This window comes from Scheffersomyces stipitis, chromosome 5 (assembly GCF_000209165.1).
Source record: "Scheffersomyces stipitis CBS 6054 chromosome 5, complete sequence".
Classification (NCBI taxonomy): Eukaryota; Fungi; Ascomycota; class Pichiomycetes; order Serinales; family Debaryomycetaceae; genus Scheffersomyces; species Scheffersomyces stipitis.
This window is the reverse complement of record NC_009045.1, coordinates 1,710,661-1,725,948: the sequence shown is the minus strand read 5'-3', so window position 1 is coordinate 1,725,948 and position 15,288 is coordinate 1,710,661. Positions and strand designations below refer to the sequence as shown.

At 38.9% G+C, this 15,288-nt stretch overlaps 6 protein-coding genes across 6 annotated transcripts; 2 read left to right on the top strand and 4 right to left on the bottom strand. All coding sequences in view use genetic code 12, as the record gives it.

Moving 5' to 3' along the window:
* Positions 1-1,862: 1,862 nt before the first annotated feature.
* PICST_27661 (predicted protein) lies at positions 1,863-2,321 on the bottom strand (the record flags this gene model as incomplete). The annotated part of the gene is made up of 1 exon (XM_001384984.1): positions 1,863-2,321. A coding segment is annotated over one exon (459 nt), but the record flags the coding sequence as incomplete, so codon positions are not given.
* A 1,690-nt stretch (positions 2,322-4,011) lies between these two features.
* AZR3 (Azole resistance protein 1) lies at positions 4,012-5,589 on the bottom strand (the record flags this gene model as incomplete). The annotated part of the gene is made up of 1 exon (XM_001384983.1): positions 4,012-5,589. A coding segment is annotated over one exon (1,578 nt), but the record flags the coding sequence as incomplete, so codon positions are not given.
* A 416-nt stretch (positions 5,590-6,005) lies between these two features.
* Positions 6,006-7,859, top strand: PICST_32517 (predicted protein; the record flags this gene model as incomplete). Its single annotated transcript, XM_001385298.1, has 1 exon — positions 6,006-7,859. One exon carries the CDS (start codon positions 6,006-6,008, stop codon positions 7,857-7,859), a length of 1,854 nt encoding a protein of 617 aa, XP_001385335.2.
* A 1,915-nt stretch (positions 7,860-9,774) lies between these two features.
* ACF2 (endo-1,3-beta- glucanase) lies at positions 9,775-12,042 on the bottom strand (the record flags this gene model as incomplete). Its single annotated transcript, XM_001384982.1, has 1 exon — positions 9,775-12,042. The coding sequence occupies one exon, from the start codon at positions 12,040-12,042 to the stop codon at positions 9,775-9,777; it is 2,268 nt and encodes a 755-aa protein (XP_001385019.2).
* Positions 12,043-12,742: 700 nt separating this feature from the next.
* On the top strand, positions 12,743-14,065 carry SPB2 (agmatine ureohydrolase (agmatinase); the record flags this gene model as incomplete). The annotated part of the gene is made up of 1 exon (XM_001385297.1): positions 12,743-14,065. The coding sequence occupies one exon, from the start codon at positions 12,743-12,745 to the stop codon at positions 14,063-14,065; it is 1,323 nt and encodes a 440-aa protein (XP_001385334.1).
* Positions 14,066-14,544: 479 nt separating this feature from the next.
* PICST_67975 (predicted protein) lies at positions 14,545-15,225 on the bottom strand. Its single transcript, XM_001384981.1, has one exon. The coding sequence runs from the start codon at positions 15,201-15,203 to the stop codon at positions 14,571-14,573; it is 633 nt and encodes a 210-aa protein (XP_001385018.1). The 5' UTR covers positions 15,204-15,225; the 3' UTR covers positions 14,545-14,570.
* Between the last annotated feature and the right edge of the window lie 63 nt (positions 15,226-15,288).

Sequence of the window (15,288 nt, the reverse complement as noted above, 5' to 3'; positions counted from 1 at the left end):
ACGTGAAAAGATCCATACCGCAAGACGTGAAAAGATCCATACCGCAAGACGTGAAAAGATCCATACCGCAAGACGTGAAAAGATCCATACCGCAAGACGTGAAAAGATCCATACCGCAAGACGTGAAAAGATCCATACCGCAAGACGTGAAAAGATCCATACCGCAAGACGTGAAAAGATCCATACCGCAAGACGTGAAAAGATCCATACCGCAAGACGTGAAAAGATCCATACCGCAAGACGTGAAAAGATCCATACCGCAAGACGTGAAAAGATCCATACCGCAAGACGTGAAAAGATCCATACCGCAAGACGTGAAAAGATCCATACCGCAAGACGTGAAAAGATCCATACCGCAAGGCCCGTGCCGCTGTGATGCATCCGTGCCGCAACTATTAACTCACACCCCTTTGGTCACGCTATATCCTATTGGGGTCGCCTCACTTAACTTCCGTGCCTCAACCAATATCACATATCTTGCGTCACGTTATGTCCTGTCTGTGCAACAAACTAATATCACATATCTTTGGTCACGTTACAAATGTCCTATTTGGGTTCGTTCCATACAGGACTGCTGGTCGAACTGATCTAACCATATCTCCGCTGCAACAATAGATACGAATCTTGTCAGGTCACGTGAATGACGCTTTTTCCGCGAATCGGTACAGGTCTGCTGCGAAGAATGTCGTAGCTCACATTCCTTCCTCGCATAGAATACCGCAATACTTATGAAAATGAGATAACATAGACCCTAGGAATGTCCAGCTATTGAGGACTATGAATTGTTCATTCCTTATATCTTCTTATATTATGTTATTCCCTAAAAATCAAGAATATCCCCCTTCAAATGAACCATACTTTGTTTAATTATAAACTTTAATAACTTTTTCAAACTTTGGGGATCTCGCCTCTCTTTTATACCTCTCAGATCTCATTTTGGTGATACACGCACATCAAATGCGCCTATATTTGTATCCACGTCTATATTGACTGCACATAATTCCCTGTCAATCAATTCTACTCATGTGATTCTAAATGGATAATCCTCCCTCCAAATTCACAACAACTCAATATAATACAACAATATCACATTCCCACTAAATCATACATCATCCTATCAACAGTAACCAACACCAAATATCCATATTCTTACAATCTTAACTTTTCCCTTACCTTTATTACTTCTCTCAATTTTCTTGTATACATGAACTGATTGTCTTTCTGGAAAGAATGCGAAAAATACTACAAAAATACTAATTGCTGCAAAAAAATTGCACCTGTCCTAAAAGTAGTACTATTCGAAAGCCCTCATTAAATCAAGTAAGAATTCATCATTTTTGAATCATAAAAATATTAATGCTATAGTTATAGCTATTTAAATTATAGACACATAGTCTTGCTCACAAGTCAGAACTAGACATAAGGTAAGAATGTATAATCTGCGACACTTCTTCCTGTATCTAAGCCTAGTTAGGGTGTTGCTACCTACATAAATGCGTGGTCGGCACGTTCAAATGAAATAGATGTATATTATGATATCTATGCTTGTAAGAAAATATCGGTATTTGGTCCCTAATACAAAAAGATTTATGACTATATTTTATCTCAAAATTTGTAGTGACCGTCACGATTATTTAATTCTTATCAGAATCTTTTGAATTAATGCCATCTGAAACACTTGTCAATGCCTCTATAGTGCTGGAAGAGGAGGAGCCCTCCCGTACCTCAGATTGACCAGAAGGAGGACTAGAAGGATTTAATGACCCAGGAATGGTGCCGGAGTGTCCCAGCAGAGAGTGACCTGGTGATCTAGAGAAATCACCAAGACTTTCGCTGGACTCACCAGTGCCACTTTCCATGTCTGGAGGAGGACCCTCTGGTCTGGAAATATCGCCATCCTCATCTGTTAATGCCGCAGCCGGCACCGTAGAACTGATTGGAATTGCATCACCATGTGCCGAATTCTGTCTTTGATGAGCACTTGGTGGTGGTGCCATTAGAGCGGCCCTCGCGTTTGGATTAGAGTGGAATTTGCCTGCTTGGTCGTAATGTCCCATATCGTATTCATTGGCCTCAGCCGTGTAGGCTGGGACGTAGGTACTAGGAAGATCTGCATCTCTAATATTTACAGGTTGGTCATATTGTGTTTGTGACTGTCTGTATGACGGAGGAGTCATCCATCTTGTCCCATAGATAGGTTTGGCTCCCAGCTGAAATCTTTTCTTGTTAGCTCGCAAGGTTCCAAATATGCCTACTAGAATAATAACGAAGGGAATAGCGAAAAATGCCCATCTAGCTCCACCAATAGTCCATGTAGAATCTCCCGAGGTGGATCTCTTGTCAAATATTACATCATATTGCCTTATGTAAGCCATAATTGTTGAATGCCGTCTAGTATTATAGTAGTAGAGTGGTTCGGTACAAAATAGTTTAAGTGTCTGTTTGTGAGCCCACAGTTCGAAAGTTTCAAAATTATGGATGCTGTATAAGCTGATACTATAGATAAAGTTTATTAAATATACAAACAAATTTGTCGAAACGGGCAGTTGGTTAGATTTAAGTACTCTATTTGCCTTAGGTGGAAAAGTCTTGGAAATAAATCAAGATCACAAAACTTACAATTAGCGGCAGTGCAAAGCCAAGGCTTAGGAATATAACTGTGCACTCCTAAGATGGTGTAGGTTATCTGGTGCAAATAAAAATGTATTGTAACCACATACACTGCATTGTAGCCTGCAAAAGAATGAAAGTATCACGAATAGTAATATTAGATGGATCCTTGTTCTATGCCTGGTATTAAAGATTTTTATTACATCATTTTACAGCGACTCTTTTTTACGCTATCTTGCGATGAAATTTGGTTCAAATCCGGATTTCAGAGAATCTAACGCGGCATCTGAACTTGTTCGATTCTCCTCGTTTCCAGCCGGTTTATGCTCGGCTTTAATGTAGTAGTGTACATAGCAGATCAATCTATCATCTATGACTGCGCCAACAGAGAAAATGTTCGTTTCTCGAATATACTGTATATAGTGACACAGAGCATAGCTAGTATACCAAAGAAGTGAAAATATGCTTAATGAAATACCTTAGATTAGAGTAAGATATTGACCGGAATTTACTCAGTTTCTAAGGAGGCTTTCAGGTTCCCTAGAAGTGTCATACATACATAATGCGACTTTGGGATTATTTTTCCAACATAATATTCCTCCCATAACAACCGAATATGGTCATCCATGTATCACCACGTCTAGGTCACATGATGCTGTATTTCAATATTCGTTCTATAATACTACTTCCAACACCAATATCACTTACCCACTATTCTATATCTGTAATGATAATAATTACTTGTCTCTTCCGTAGGCATGTACTCTCAAATGTGTACCTCATCAACTCCCCAATTTGCATAACTCCACTATAATTCTTCAAGTCACTTACCTACTCGACGTTATCCTTTGTGATATATCATACTACTCTCTACTATTCTATACTATCATGAAATATCCATATTATTACAATCTTAACTTTTCCCTAACATTATACTTTCAAATAACTCCGCAAGTCCGGCTTGTATTTCTGGAAAGAATGCGAAAAATAAAATTTTTGCTCCAAATAACGCACCTGGTCTGAAAGTAGTACCATTCCATTGCCTTCAACCAATTAAGCTAGGATTCATGATTTGTGAATCATAAAAAAATTCATATCAACTTATAATCTCATTTCTAAACTTCAAGCATTATGAAGTAATGTGTCATATATGCGACATTTTCCCCATACACCTATCTAAACTGCCAATACCTGCGATATGGATCTTTAGGATCTTAATCAATACTTCGATTCTGAATGCGACATTTCGCACCCATTCAAAAAACGACTATAGAGCTCCAATAATGCCAGATAATCTATTTGTTACTTAAATACTATTAACAGACTACGATAGATCGTACATTTTTTTGTGGTCGGACTGTTTAATGGTCATTAAATTGCGATCCAAGGTCATCATCAACTTTACGCTTCTACGATATCAGTATCTTCCTTTTTCTTTTGAGGAACCCTGGCGTTGGAAGTAGTAAAGGAAATGAAGAGACAAGAGACGGATAAGATGAGAATTGAGTGAAAAACCCATTTGAGCCCAATCGACAATGCATTGATAAGGATAGAGGCTTCATGCTGATCAAATCCTTGCAAGCTTCCATTTTTTAGGATTTGGTCAACGGTCTCCTCTCTAAATTGGGGATACTTCTGTAGTTCCTTATTGACTGTGTTGGAATAAATTGAAGTAAGTACTATACCACCCAATGAGGCTCCAAAAGATCTCATGAAAGCAGTAAATGATGTAATTATCAATGTATAATCTGTTTGATCTTCAGATACAGATAGCTGAGCAGCAATCATACTTGCTTGGTTGAAGAAACCAAAGGAAAATCCAACAAGAAATAGAAACCCTATCTTTTCCCCATCACTAGAATGATAATTAAGCATAGTAATCAATCCACTGCTAATGACTCCGCAAATAGATCCAAAAATTAACACAGGTTTGACAATACCGACTTTGCTACAAATTAGCCCAGAAATCATAGTAGTTAATATGGTAGGCAATATCATTGGCAAAAGATGAACTCCAGTTCTCGAAGGAGAGTTACCCAATAGATTTTCAAAATAGATTGAAATGTAAATGCTCGAGCCATTAAATACCATATTCGACAACAACATTATGAGTCCCGGAGCCAAGACTTGTCTCTTGAAAATTAATTCTTTAGGAAGCATTGGATAGTAGTGCATTTCCTGGTTGACTTTGTAGCAATAGAATTCATAGTATATGAAACAAAGGAAAAGTACACCTCCAATTATAGTGAAACATATCGTAACTGGTTTATTGAAACCATTTAAACCAGTACCCCCTAAAGAACAACCAACAAGAAATAAAACTAAAGATATCCCGACTAGAAGAACTCCTACAAGATCAAATGTATTAACCAATCTTTTGAATATTGTCTTGTTCCAGTTCCAAATAAACCTTGACTTGTCGTTCTTAGGTTTATAAAGTAGCAGTAGAAATAGTGCAGCAACCCCGCCAAAAGGTAAGTTTATGTAGAAACACCAACGCCAAGTCAAGGTCTTGGAGCTAGTAAAAAGACCTCCTATTACCGGTCCTATGACAGCAGCAGGAATTAAGGACATAGTCACAAAGGCTATTATGATACCTCTTTGATTTAGAGGCGTGATTTCTGAACTTATCATGAAGACATTTGTTTGTATACCCCCGGCTCCAATGCCTGTAATAACTCTTCCACCAATAAACATGCCCATAGACTTAGATAGGGCACATATTAAAGACCCAACTTCGAAAAAGAATATGGATATTAAAACAGAACTCTTTCTTCCCATTACTAAACCGAAACGGCCCCAGAAAAGTGCCAACACTGCCATGGGAAGTACATAACCTGCTGTTGACCACCCAATTTGGGAAGCACCACCAAAAGCTTCCTCTATTCCTGCCAAGGCAGTTATTACAACCGTTTGATCAATTGCCGTAAGAAATATGGATAAGATAATTGATATTGTGCACAAAATCAAAGGAATTCCAGTTAGATATTTGTTTTCTTCTGATGGTTCTTCTTCAGACTTCTCCTCCTCTGATACATGTACTTCAGTTGCTTCACTTCTATGTGTTATATTATCTTCGCTCATATGGAGATCAGCTTTATTGGCCTCCTTCTTAAGCATATTCATGGTTATGCAATATTTGAGCTGTTTTTCGATAATGAACTCTTCGTTAGAAATATATAGTAAAACAAAGGTTGCGAAATTTGACAGTATGTACACTTAACGCCGCAAAAAACCGAGCTTGTACCAAATGGCACAACAGAACTAGCGCTGATCCGCAGAAAACCGAAATTCCTGTACATAATATGATAATTCCTTATAAAGCCGAGAAACCTTTCTAGCATTCAATTTACCTTCTTTCATTGGTATACACTGATCCAAGATAGCTAAGCATTATGCGATCACGTATAAGCTATTCTTGCTCTAACTGCAAGAAACGGAAAGTAAAATGTGACAGAAGAAAGCCAATTTGTACGTCTTGCGAGAAGAATAGAATACCATCTCACTTGTGTATATACCAAGACTCTAAATATGCTTTGTCTGCTGCAAAGGAGAAGCATACAAGGGAAAGGCAACATCTGGATGAGATTCTCAGTTCAGATACCAGTGGCGATTCGATGAACTTGGAAGATTTTGTCTTCTTCAAACCTAAGTATGACGCATATAGGTATTTTGGTCCGACTAGCTGGAGAACAATCTTAAAGCAGTCATTGCAGGACTATCCAATAATGTTAGAAATTTCAATTAAGACCCACGCTGATATAAAGAAAATGGAAAGAAAGGAAACGAAGCAACCTTGCCCTCAATACCCTAAAGATAAGGATGACTGTTGCTTGATGCTATCACGAATTTTGCCAACATACAAAGAATGCTCGAAACTTTTAAGCTATTTTCTCCAATTGCCTGAGCTATTCTTCAGCTGCTTCAATGGCGACAATGTTTTTGAATACTTTAAGGAAGTATTTGAAGTGGGAGCTGACTTTCGCAGTGTATCTGTAGTGAAGAATTGCAATGATATCAAACTTAGCATCGTGCTTAGCATACTCACCATCTCATCCTTCATTCACAGTGAGAGCAAACTTGAAGCTTCTAATTTGATTATCATTGCAAAATGGCTCGCACGAAGCACAGAATTGAAACTTTCCATGCCAAATCTCTGGGCATTGATGTTACTTCACGAATTAAATAAATATGAATATGATTTTGATACAGACAGCGAAATGCCCACAGAACTGATATCGTTGTCTATGATTGTCACTTTCGCCACAAGTTTGGGACTTGGAAGAGACATCGAGGCAATTCATGATGGAAATGAACACTACATCGAGTGTCTCAATAATGCTTGGAAGTATATTTTGTTTGAAGACACCTTAAGAAGTTTCCGAATGGGTTTTCAGCCAATGATTCGAGATGATTATGTTCAACACAATCTACTCGAAAATGACCGCAGAAACTATAAACAAAGGATCAAGACTCTTCGGGCTGTGAATGACATGGTTAATCTGTATCAAACAGCCAAAATGGTGAACCTCAACTATGCAATCGATCGAATAAAATCACTCGTAATAATGGACAATCAACAAGAAATGGATAGCTTACTGGAACAGGCATATCTTCGACTAATTGACCTAACTTACATACATAGTTTGCATTATATTCATTTCTTGAAATTTCAAACGGAAAACAACAAAATAGAGTTATTTAAGTCCTCACTCTTGTTGTTTGTTGCTACGAACAGTATGATCAATGAATTGCCAACAGGTCTGGTTCATTGTTTTGTTCCGTACATTGTCGAGATTAGAGAAGCATTACTCAGAAGTACGGTTTTCTTTTTGCATAAGGCTCTAATTTTATTAGTCAACTATGAAACCATTAAGAAACAAAGCAAACAATATAACTTGAATGAATTGTTGACGGTTAAAGGGGTGAACGAATTCCTTGAGCAAGACACCGAAATGATCAACTCCTATTTGAACGACGTATACTGGATTGTTAAGATCATCACAGATCATTGTTGCGAAGCATTTCTCAAACTCAGTACAGTCAATTCTGCTGCAAAGTCAACATTGGTTTTTATTAATCACGTATTGGATCATATTGCACATGAGCTAGAATCTATCGACAAGACCAATGTGAATTTGGTATTTTCAGACGTGTTTGCATTGGAGGAAGCAGATAAGGTCTTGCCACCAACAGAATTAGATTTCTCTGAATTTGAAAAAGGTGAATTGTGGGCTTTCTTTGGATAGTACTACAAGAGACCCTAACAGTGTAGATAATGACTAACCTCGTACACTTCATAGGTTACAAGACAAACCAACGATATTTTGCAGTGGTATATCATACACATTAACGAATAAGCAAACACACTCAAGAAGTCCTCTGTATTAAATGAGTTTGACCAAATGCACTTCCTAAAGGTTCGTTAGTATCAAAGTAGTTACATCTCTATTGGACTTTCATTTCAACTTGGCTAACATTGTTCTATAGTGGAACACACCATTTTATACTGGCTCATCAATTTTGTTCTTACCATTAGATGTGGGACGAGCATACCACTTCTGCCATTTATTCGATATCCACATCTTGAATAACGTTATATGTGTCAAGTTAAAGATGCTTGAACTATATCCTAGTTGGTGATACAGTGAACGGGACGTGCTGATTGAACTAGTAAATTTGTATCCACTTCGCCCTCACCAAGAAATATTTGCTAAACCTTTCCAAAGGTACTTGAATTCTTAGTGGCTTCCTACTATATTTATGATCGTAGGGGCACTGCCAAACGTAAACTCACGGGGGTCATTGCGAACAGGCAACCAACTCTTTAGGAAAATGTGTCTGGTTTCACTCTGATACAAGACTGTTCTTCACAATGTTGCAACTATTATATATAATAAAGTCAAAATATCTATTCGTTGGCTCAAGGAACACATTTGTTTCCTTCTTGTATACCCCCAAACGTGAGCATTGGTTTCGTCTGCAAGTTAGCCACTTTCGTGAAAAGTATATGATTGTTTCTTACGATGGAAGCAACGTTCAAGTAGCCCTCTAAATCCACTTTTCTTATGAAATGTTTCTGTTTTTTGATTGACTTCGTTGGTACCCTCCGATGTATTGAAGCCTTCAGATAAAGCATCTGCCACTATGATGCTGTCAAGGCGGTGAAGTTGAATTTCGAGACTTCTGCGATGGTCATTGAGAGATCGATGTGAAACTATTGTTTCCAATTGCGACATAATGCAAAATCCTTCAAAGTTTTAGCGTAAATAGAACTCAACAAAACAATATACAGTTGTCCCATCATTGCAATATTGATAACTTCTAGATAGTCAATACATCAAAAATGTATGATCAAAAATAATGACTCCGACGCGGTTCGAACGCGTGCATCTTTACGATAGTAGAACTTGAGTCTACCGCCTTAACCACTCGGCCACAGAGCCAACTTGAATAAACAACTTAACCCAAAGTTCGTTAAATAGTTTTATTCACGTGACAATAGTCACGTGATTTGATATAATATCTCCATATTTTCTTCTTAGGCTTTTATACCTTTAATTAGGTTTCGGTTTTTATGCCGCTTCTTCAGAGGTTTTCATCCTTTGGGTTTCCTCTTGGTTGGCTCATGCTACATTGGGTGATAATGGCCTTTATCTCTAGTTTATAGCTGTTTATATGGGTTACTACGTTCAATGTATGCCACTACGTTAAAAAAAAAAGTTTTCCAGGTAATATCAATCGGAGGCTTTTATCTTAGGGTTTCCTACATCCTTCGGTATGGATTAGAGGATAGTTTATATACTTTGTAGTATATAGGTTGGACTTTAGTCTTAATACATGCCATATTTCGTAAAAAGAAAGAATGAAAACACATCTATAGGTAAAAAAGCAATTATTTTCTGTGGTAAATAGGTTTGAATTTAATACCGATTGCACAATTTCTATTATATTTCTTTTCAAAAGTTCGGTATTTCAAAACCCTTCTAAGTATCCTTAGAAATGAAAGAATGTAACCCATAACTATGTAATATCAACTGAGGGTTAGTTGGGTTTCAATTCAATTTGTGTTTCTCTTCGTTAATTTTGCATGATATTATGCAAATATAATAAAATTGACAAATTCATTCAATTCATACTTATTCTATTTCTAACAATATTTAACTAATCAGCACCTCCAATACCTGCTATATACGCCAATGACCACGTTCTTGACATGCCATTATCAATTAGCCTATCGTCCCAATCATTTCTGGCAAACCAGTTCCAAGCTTTCTTTGGATTGAAGAGGGCAAGGTTAAGCATCAAAATACCTTTCCAACCGTCAGGGATTCTGTCAATGATTTTTGCCAATTTCTGATCCCACTCTTCTCTAACAAATTGTTCTTGTCGTATATAAGAGGATATTGGAGTAATAGGGAGCATGTGAATTCCATGAATCCATTCATCTGCAATTGTTCCTCTACCAAAATATGTAGCAAAATCAATTTTGTTTTCAAAGGAGATACCAGCAACTTTGTTTCTAATAAAGTTTTTGGGTTGTATCTTATTATCATCAGAGTACAACATGTACATATTCATAGCTCGTCTCATGATTGCCAACATGAGGTTGGCCCTACTTTCCATCTTGTCGTTACCAACCACCTTGGCATACAATTTCATCCCATAAACAAAGTGATAGTCTTCAGAAGAAGACTCTTCATCTTTACCATCTCCTGAAGCAAAAATCCCATGGGCAAAAGAGTGTCCATGGAACCAGTCAAATGATCTAAACTGGGGGAAATATTTATCCTTTTTGGGGTTAGCGGTATCTCTTAATAAAGTGTTAGCATAGTTAAGAACCAAATTATTATTTGACGTCAACCACTGACTATCGATCTTTGCAACAAGGGCTATTGCATGGATATGATAACCGTAATGGAAGTGGTGATCGTTGTAGTTGGAGTTGCCGAAATCTGCTGCCGGATCTGCAGAAGAAATCAAACCCTTCCATGTAGTATCGTAAACCAACGGGTACTTCTGCCTGTTATTCGCAAACAATTCGACAGCTTCCTTAACCCTAGGAAGGATTCTAGCAGTTAATTCGTCATCCTCCAATATAAATTTACAAACATATGCAATGTAAGCAAATTTATCCAAGATTTTTCCCGAAGTATACATTGAATCAATATTTGCCATACCCACCACATCTTGCTTTATTTCTTCTATGGCAGCCGCTTTAATCAAATCCTTTACAATTGGGGAGTATGAAGGTGTGTCTGTTGAAAACGATGCCCATGGGTCCCAGTTTATACCAAGTGGTAATTGTTCTTCCATTGTCAATACATTGGTGACGTAGGCTCTCATCACTCCTTTGGTAGGCGAGTCCAATTCCAACTGTGAATACTTGTTTTGAAGTGTAGATACTAATGCCTCCTGATGATGAGGCAAACACCAGACGAGCCCTGAGCCCGACCTCGAGCAACCTTGCATTTTGTACTCAAAGGAGTACTGTGCCTTTTCACCGTGCACGTTTCCGAGTAAATTGACACCTACTGGATAGGTACCAGCAGTGTCATCATAAGCAAGAGATTCACCACGAGCAAATTGAATTGTGGCATTCGTGACTTTGTCCCCTTTAATATGGTTAGGATCTTCCAATTGCAAAATTACATCTCCATCTATGTATACTGACCAGACAACTTGGTTGAAGAGCTTGATCTTGTATTTGGAAAGACTACCAACGTTTTCGACTCTGCTAAATTCTTGAATACCCACTTGAGAAGCTATCACTGGTTTTATGTTGTTATAGGTGGCAGTTACAAACCCCATTCCATGGGCCAAGGGGACGGAGATGTACTTATCTTCTTCCCACACAACTTTAGCGACAACCGAAAGCTTATTATGACCCTCCAATGTCACAGAAGTACGATAGTCTCTAAATCCTTCCCCAGAGATAACAAGCGACTTGATCTTGGGTGGGTTAAAATAGAATTGAGCTGGGTCTGCGTCTGCTTCTGGTCCGTACACCCTTTGAGAAGCTTCAGTGTGATTGAAAGCAAGTCCCACATCCTGACCCAGATCCTTAGAGAACCACAAGGAATAAGGAAGTGTCCAAACTGGGAATGTCTGGTCCTCTAAAGTCAAGTTGTTGTAGAAATTGTTGGTATGAATAGCATCGTCTTCGTCTCCACAGGCGCAGCCTTGAGGTACAACACGGTGCTTAGTTCTTTTGAAAATAACAGGAGGCTCTCCGTCAGCAATGGAGTCATCAAAGATATCATCGATGTTAAACGAGGTGCTCCTTTCGTTGGACTTTCCAGTGGAAAATGGTTGTTGTTGACGAGATTGTTTGAGTTCAGCTCTTTTGGGCGGTACTTGTGGAGGATCAGCCTTTTTTTTGATAGAATCATCAATCTTCTTGAGGGCGTTCTTCAAATCAAGTAACCCCATTTTGAAATCAAACAATCGAGTAACTACCCTTTTTTACGAATTGTTTATAAGAGGGTTTACCAAAGCTCAAGATGTCAAGAAGTCAAATTTCAAATCTAGATCCATCTTGGAATTTGAGGCCATTGTCGCAAGTGTGTCGCAAGTGTGTTCGCAAGTGTCGCAAATTCCCAATTTTGTTTATGAGACGTAAATTCTGTTTATCGCTTTTGACCAGAACTTGCAAAACTACTTGCAACAACTTGCAATATTTTTAGCATCTACTAATGTCCTTGTCATGCCCAAGAGTAAGTCTCTCACACAATTATCTATATGATTTCAAGTAGTCTAATATACGCAGGTGTTCCTCTTTGTCAACCATGTTTTTAACAAATATCACAATTCGCCAGCTCTTGAAGTATCCAGCAAGAAGCAGTTGCACACACAAAGCACAACTTTCAGGTACATTGCTGCCTTTTTCACTGTGATACTAGCAAAGGCCCATTGAGCCAGAGAAAAGGGCGTTCTCTATTGTAGCCATTAGTTGCGCAGCACCCTGGCGGCATTTCCCAATTAGGCAACTAAAATTCCGCTCCTCCAGTATCAAATAGCTTTATAAAGTCAAGCCGTAATCATAGTTAGAATTCTTGCTACATCAAACAATCTTAGTTTTGATCCAGAATTCTTTGCCTTACTGAGTACTACAGCCAAACAAGAAACTAAAATGAAGTGTTCACATATCGTCAGCGCGCCCATTTTCTTATCAGTAGCTGCGGCTGTGTTGCAACCTGTTGCATGGAAATCAGATGAATTGATAAATGACTCGATCGATGGCTCATCACCTTCTTTGAAAGAAATGTGGGATGATTTGTGGCCTTTCCAAGGTATCAACACATTTGCCCATCTTGATCACCATAAATGTTTGCTTGAACCAGGAAATACCTACGACGTGGCTCTTATCGGAGTACCTTTTGACACTGCAGTCTCCTATAGACCAGGGGCTAGGTTTGGTCCCAGAGCTATCAGAGCAGCCTCTCAGAGACAGACATCGTTGAGAGGCTACAACCAGAGAGCCAATTTCAACCCCTATGCTTCTTGGGCTAAAATTGTAGACTGTGGAGATCTTCCAATAACCCCTATGGATAACTCTATTGCTTTTACCCAGATGACAAAAGGATTTGAAGAGTTACTATTGAGAAGATCAAGTAACTCATCGAGTGAGCTACCCCCAAGATACGTTGCGTTGGGGGGAGATCATTCAGTTTTGCTTCCGCATTTGAGGGCTTTGCATGAAGTTTATGGACGTATCAATGTCATTCATTTCGACGCCCATTTGGATACTTGGGCTCCAGACAAGTACCCTTCTTTCTGGCACTCAGACCAATCTGAAATAAATCACGGTTCTATGCTTTGGAAAGCTCACCACGAAGGGTTGACGTCTCATCACAATGTGCATGCTGGCTTGAGAACAAAGTTGTCTGGCTTGGAAGATTACGAAGACGATGATTCTCAACATTTTATCAGAATAGATGCGGACGACATCTGGTTAAAAGGTCCACAGTGGGTGGTACAGAAAATCTTGGACACCGTGCCTGATGATAGTCCTACTTACATTTCTGTTGACGTTGATGTTCTCGATCCTGGTTTCACCAGTGGAACGGGAACCCAAGAACCAGGTGGATGGTTGCCTAGAGAGCTCCTCCATGTTCTCAGAAGCATAGAAGGGTTGACTGTGGTCGGAGGTGATGTTGTTGAAGTGTCTCCTGCTTTCGATACCGCCGAAATTACATCTACAAATGGTGCCCAGATTGCCTTCGAAATAATCACCAGTATGGTCAAGAAGGGTCCTATTGACCCTGCAATTGTTAAGAAGAACAAAAAGGAATTGGTCAAGATCACTCATGTAAATGAACTTGAACAAGAAAAGAAAGATTTTATTGACCTTGAAAAGGCTAAGAAAACAATAGAACAGAAGTTAAAAGAGTTAGACGAACTAAAGTCGGAACTTTCGTCTCAGCTTCTAGAATTGAGAGAAATACCATTTTAGTCACTTGCTACATATCTATGGCAATAGACATTTCTAAAGAATTGAAAATCTCATTCACAATGAAATTGTAAGGAGCTGCCCTGTAGCTCTGCACTGTTTTGAAGAACTTATGAAGTCTCCGAGGAAGAGAAACGCAACAGCTCAAAGCGAGCAGTTGCACTTATTCAATTCGGGATTACTGGATATAATCCAATTTATATAAATGACATGTATTAAACAAATGTACATACTAATAGTTAGTGTCTCAAACAAACACTCAGTCCAACTCATAACGAGATCTATTAAGCGAAATGAACAAGAATGGTATCTGCTTGTTCATGTACAATAAAAATAATTGAGACGAACGATGGTATTGAGGATATCCTGCCAACGTTTCTATGCCTGTTATTGGTCAAGAAAGTAAAACCAAGGATAGACTCAGCAAGGAAATTGAAAAATGGAATGGATGGAATGCTTACGAAGAAAGAATTAAATTTTTTCTTTGCCAAATTTCGAGAAACTATATTTAAACAATCAACAACAAACCAGCAGCAAGGGCACCAGCAGCACCGATATTGTACGAATTGACGAAACCAGCGTTTTCAGTGCTGGAACCATTCGTAGTGTTCGAACCATTGGTGGATGCATTGCCAACTTCTCTATTGGAAAGCTCAATGACTTCAGGTTCTTCAGAAGGTTGAACGAAAACAGTGGTGGTCAAAGGTGGCTTGGTGTGGTCGAATCTTCCCCATCTATGAGTACCAGTTTGAGTGGTGTGAGTTCTTTGAGTGTGGTCGAATCTACCCCATCTGTGAGTACCGGTTTGAGTGGTATGAGAACGAGGAGTGTGGTCGAATCTTCCCCATCTGTGAGTACCAGTTTGAGTGGTATGAGAACGAGGAGTGTGGTCGAATCTTCCCCATCTGTGAGTACCAGTTTGAGTAGTGTGAGAACGAGGAGTGTGGTCGAATCTACCCCATCTGTGGGTGCCCGTTTGAGTGGTCTTTGGACGAGGAGTATGGTTAAATCTACCCCACTGGTGGGTCTGGGTAGTACCAGTGACAGTCACAGTGACAACTTCTCTGTTGGCATCTTCGTCAGCAGCAGAGACTGCGGCAGCAGCCGCAGTCAATCCAATAACAACGTTAGAAACCTTCATAGTGAATGACTATACGATGGATGTCTACAAACAAAAGTAGTAAAACGAACAGAAAAAAAGAGCCAGGAAAAAGAACAGTAGACAA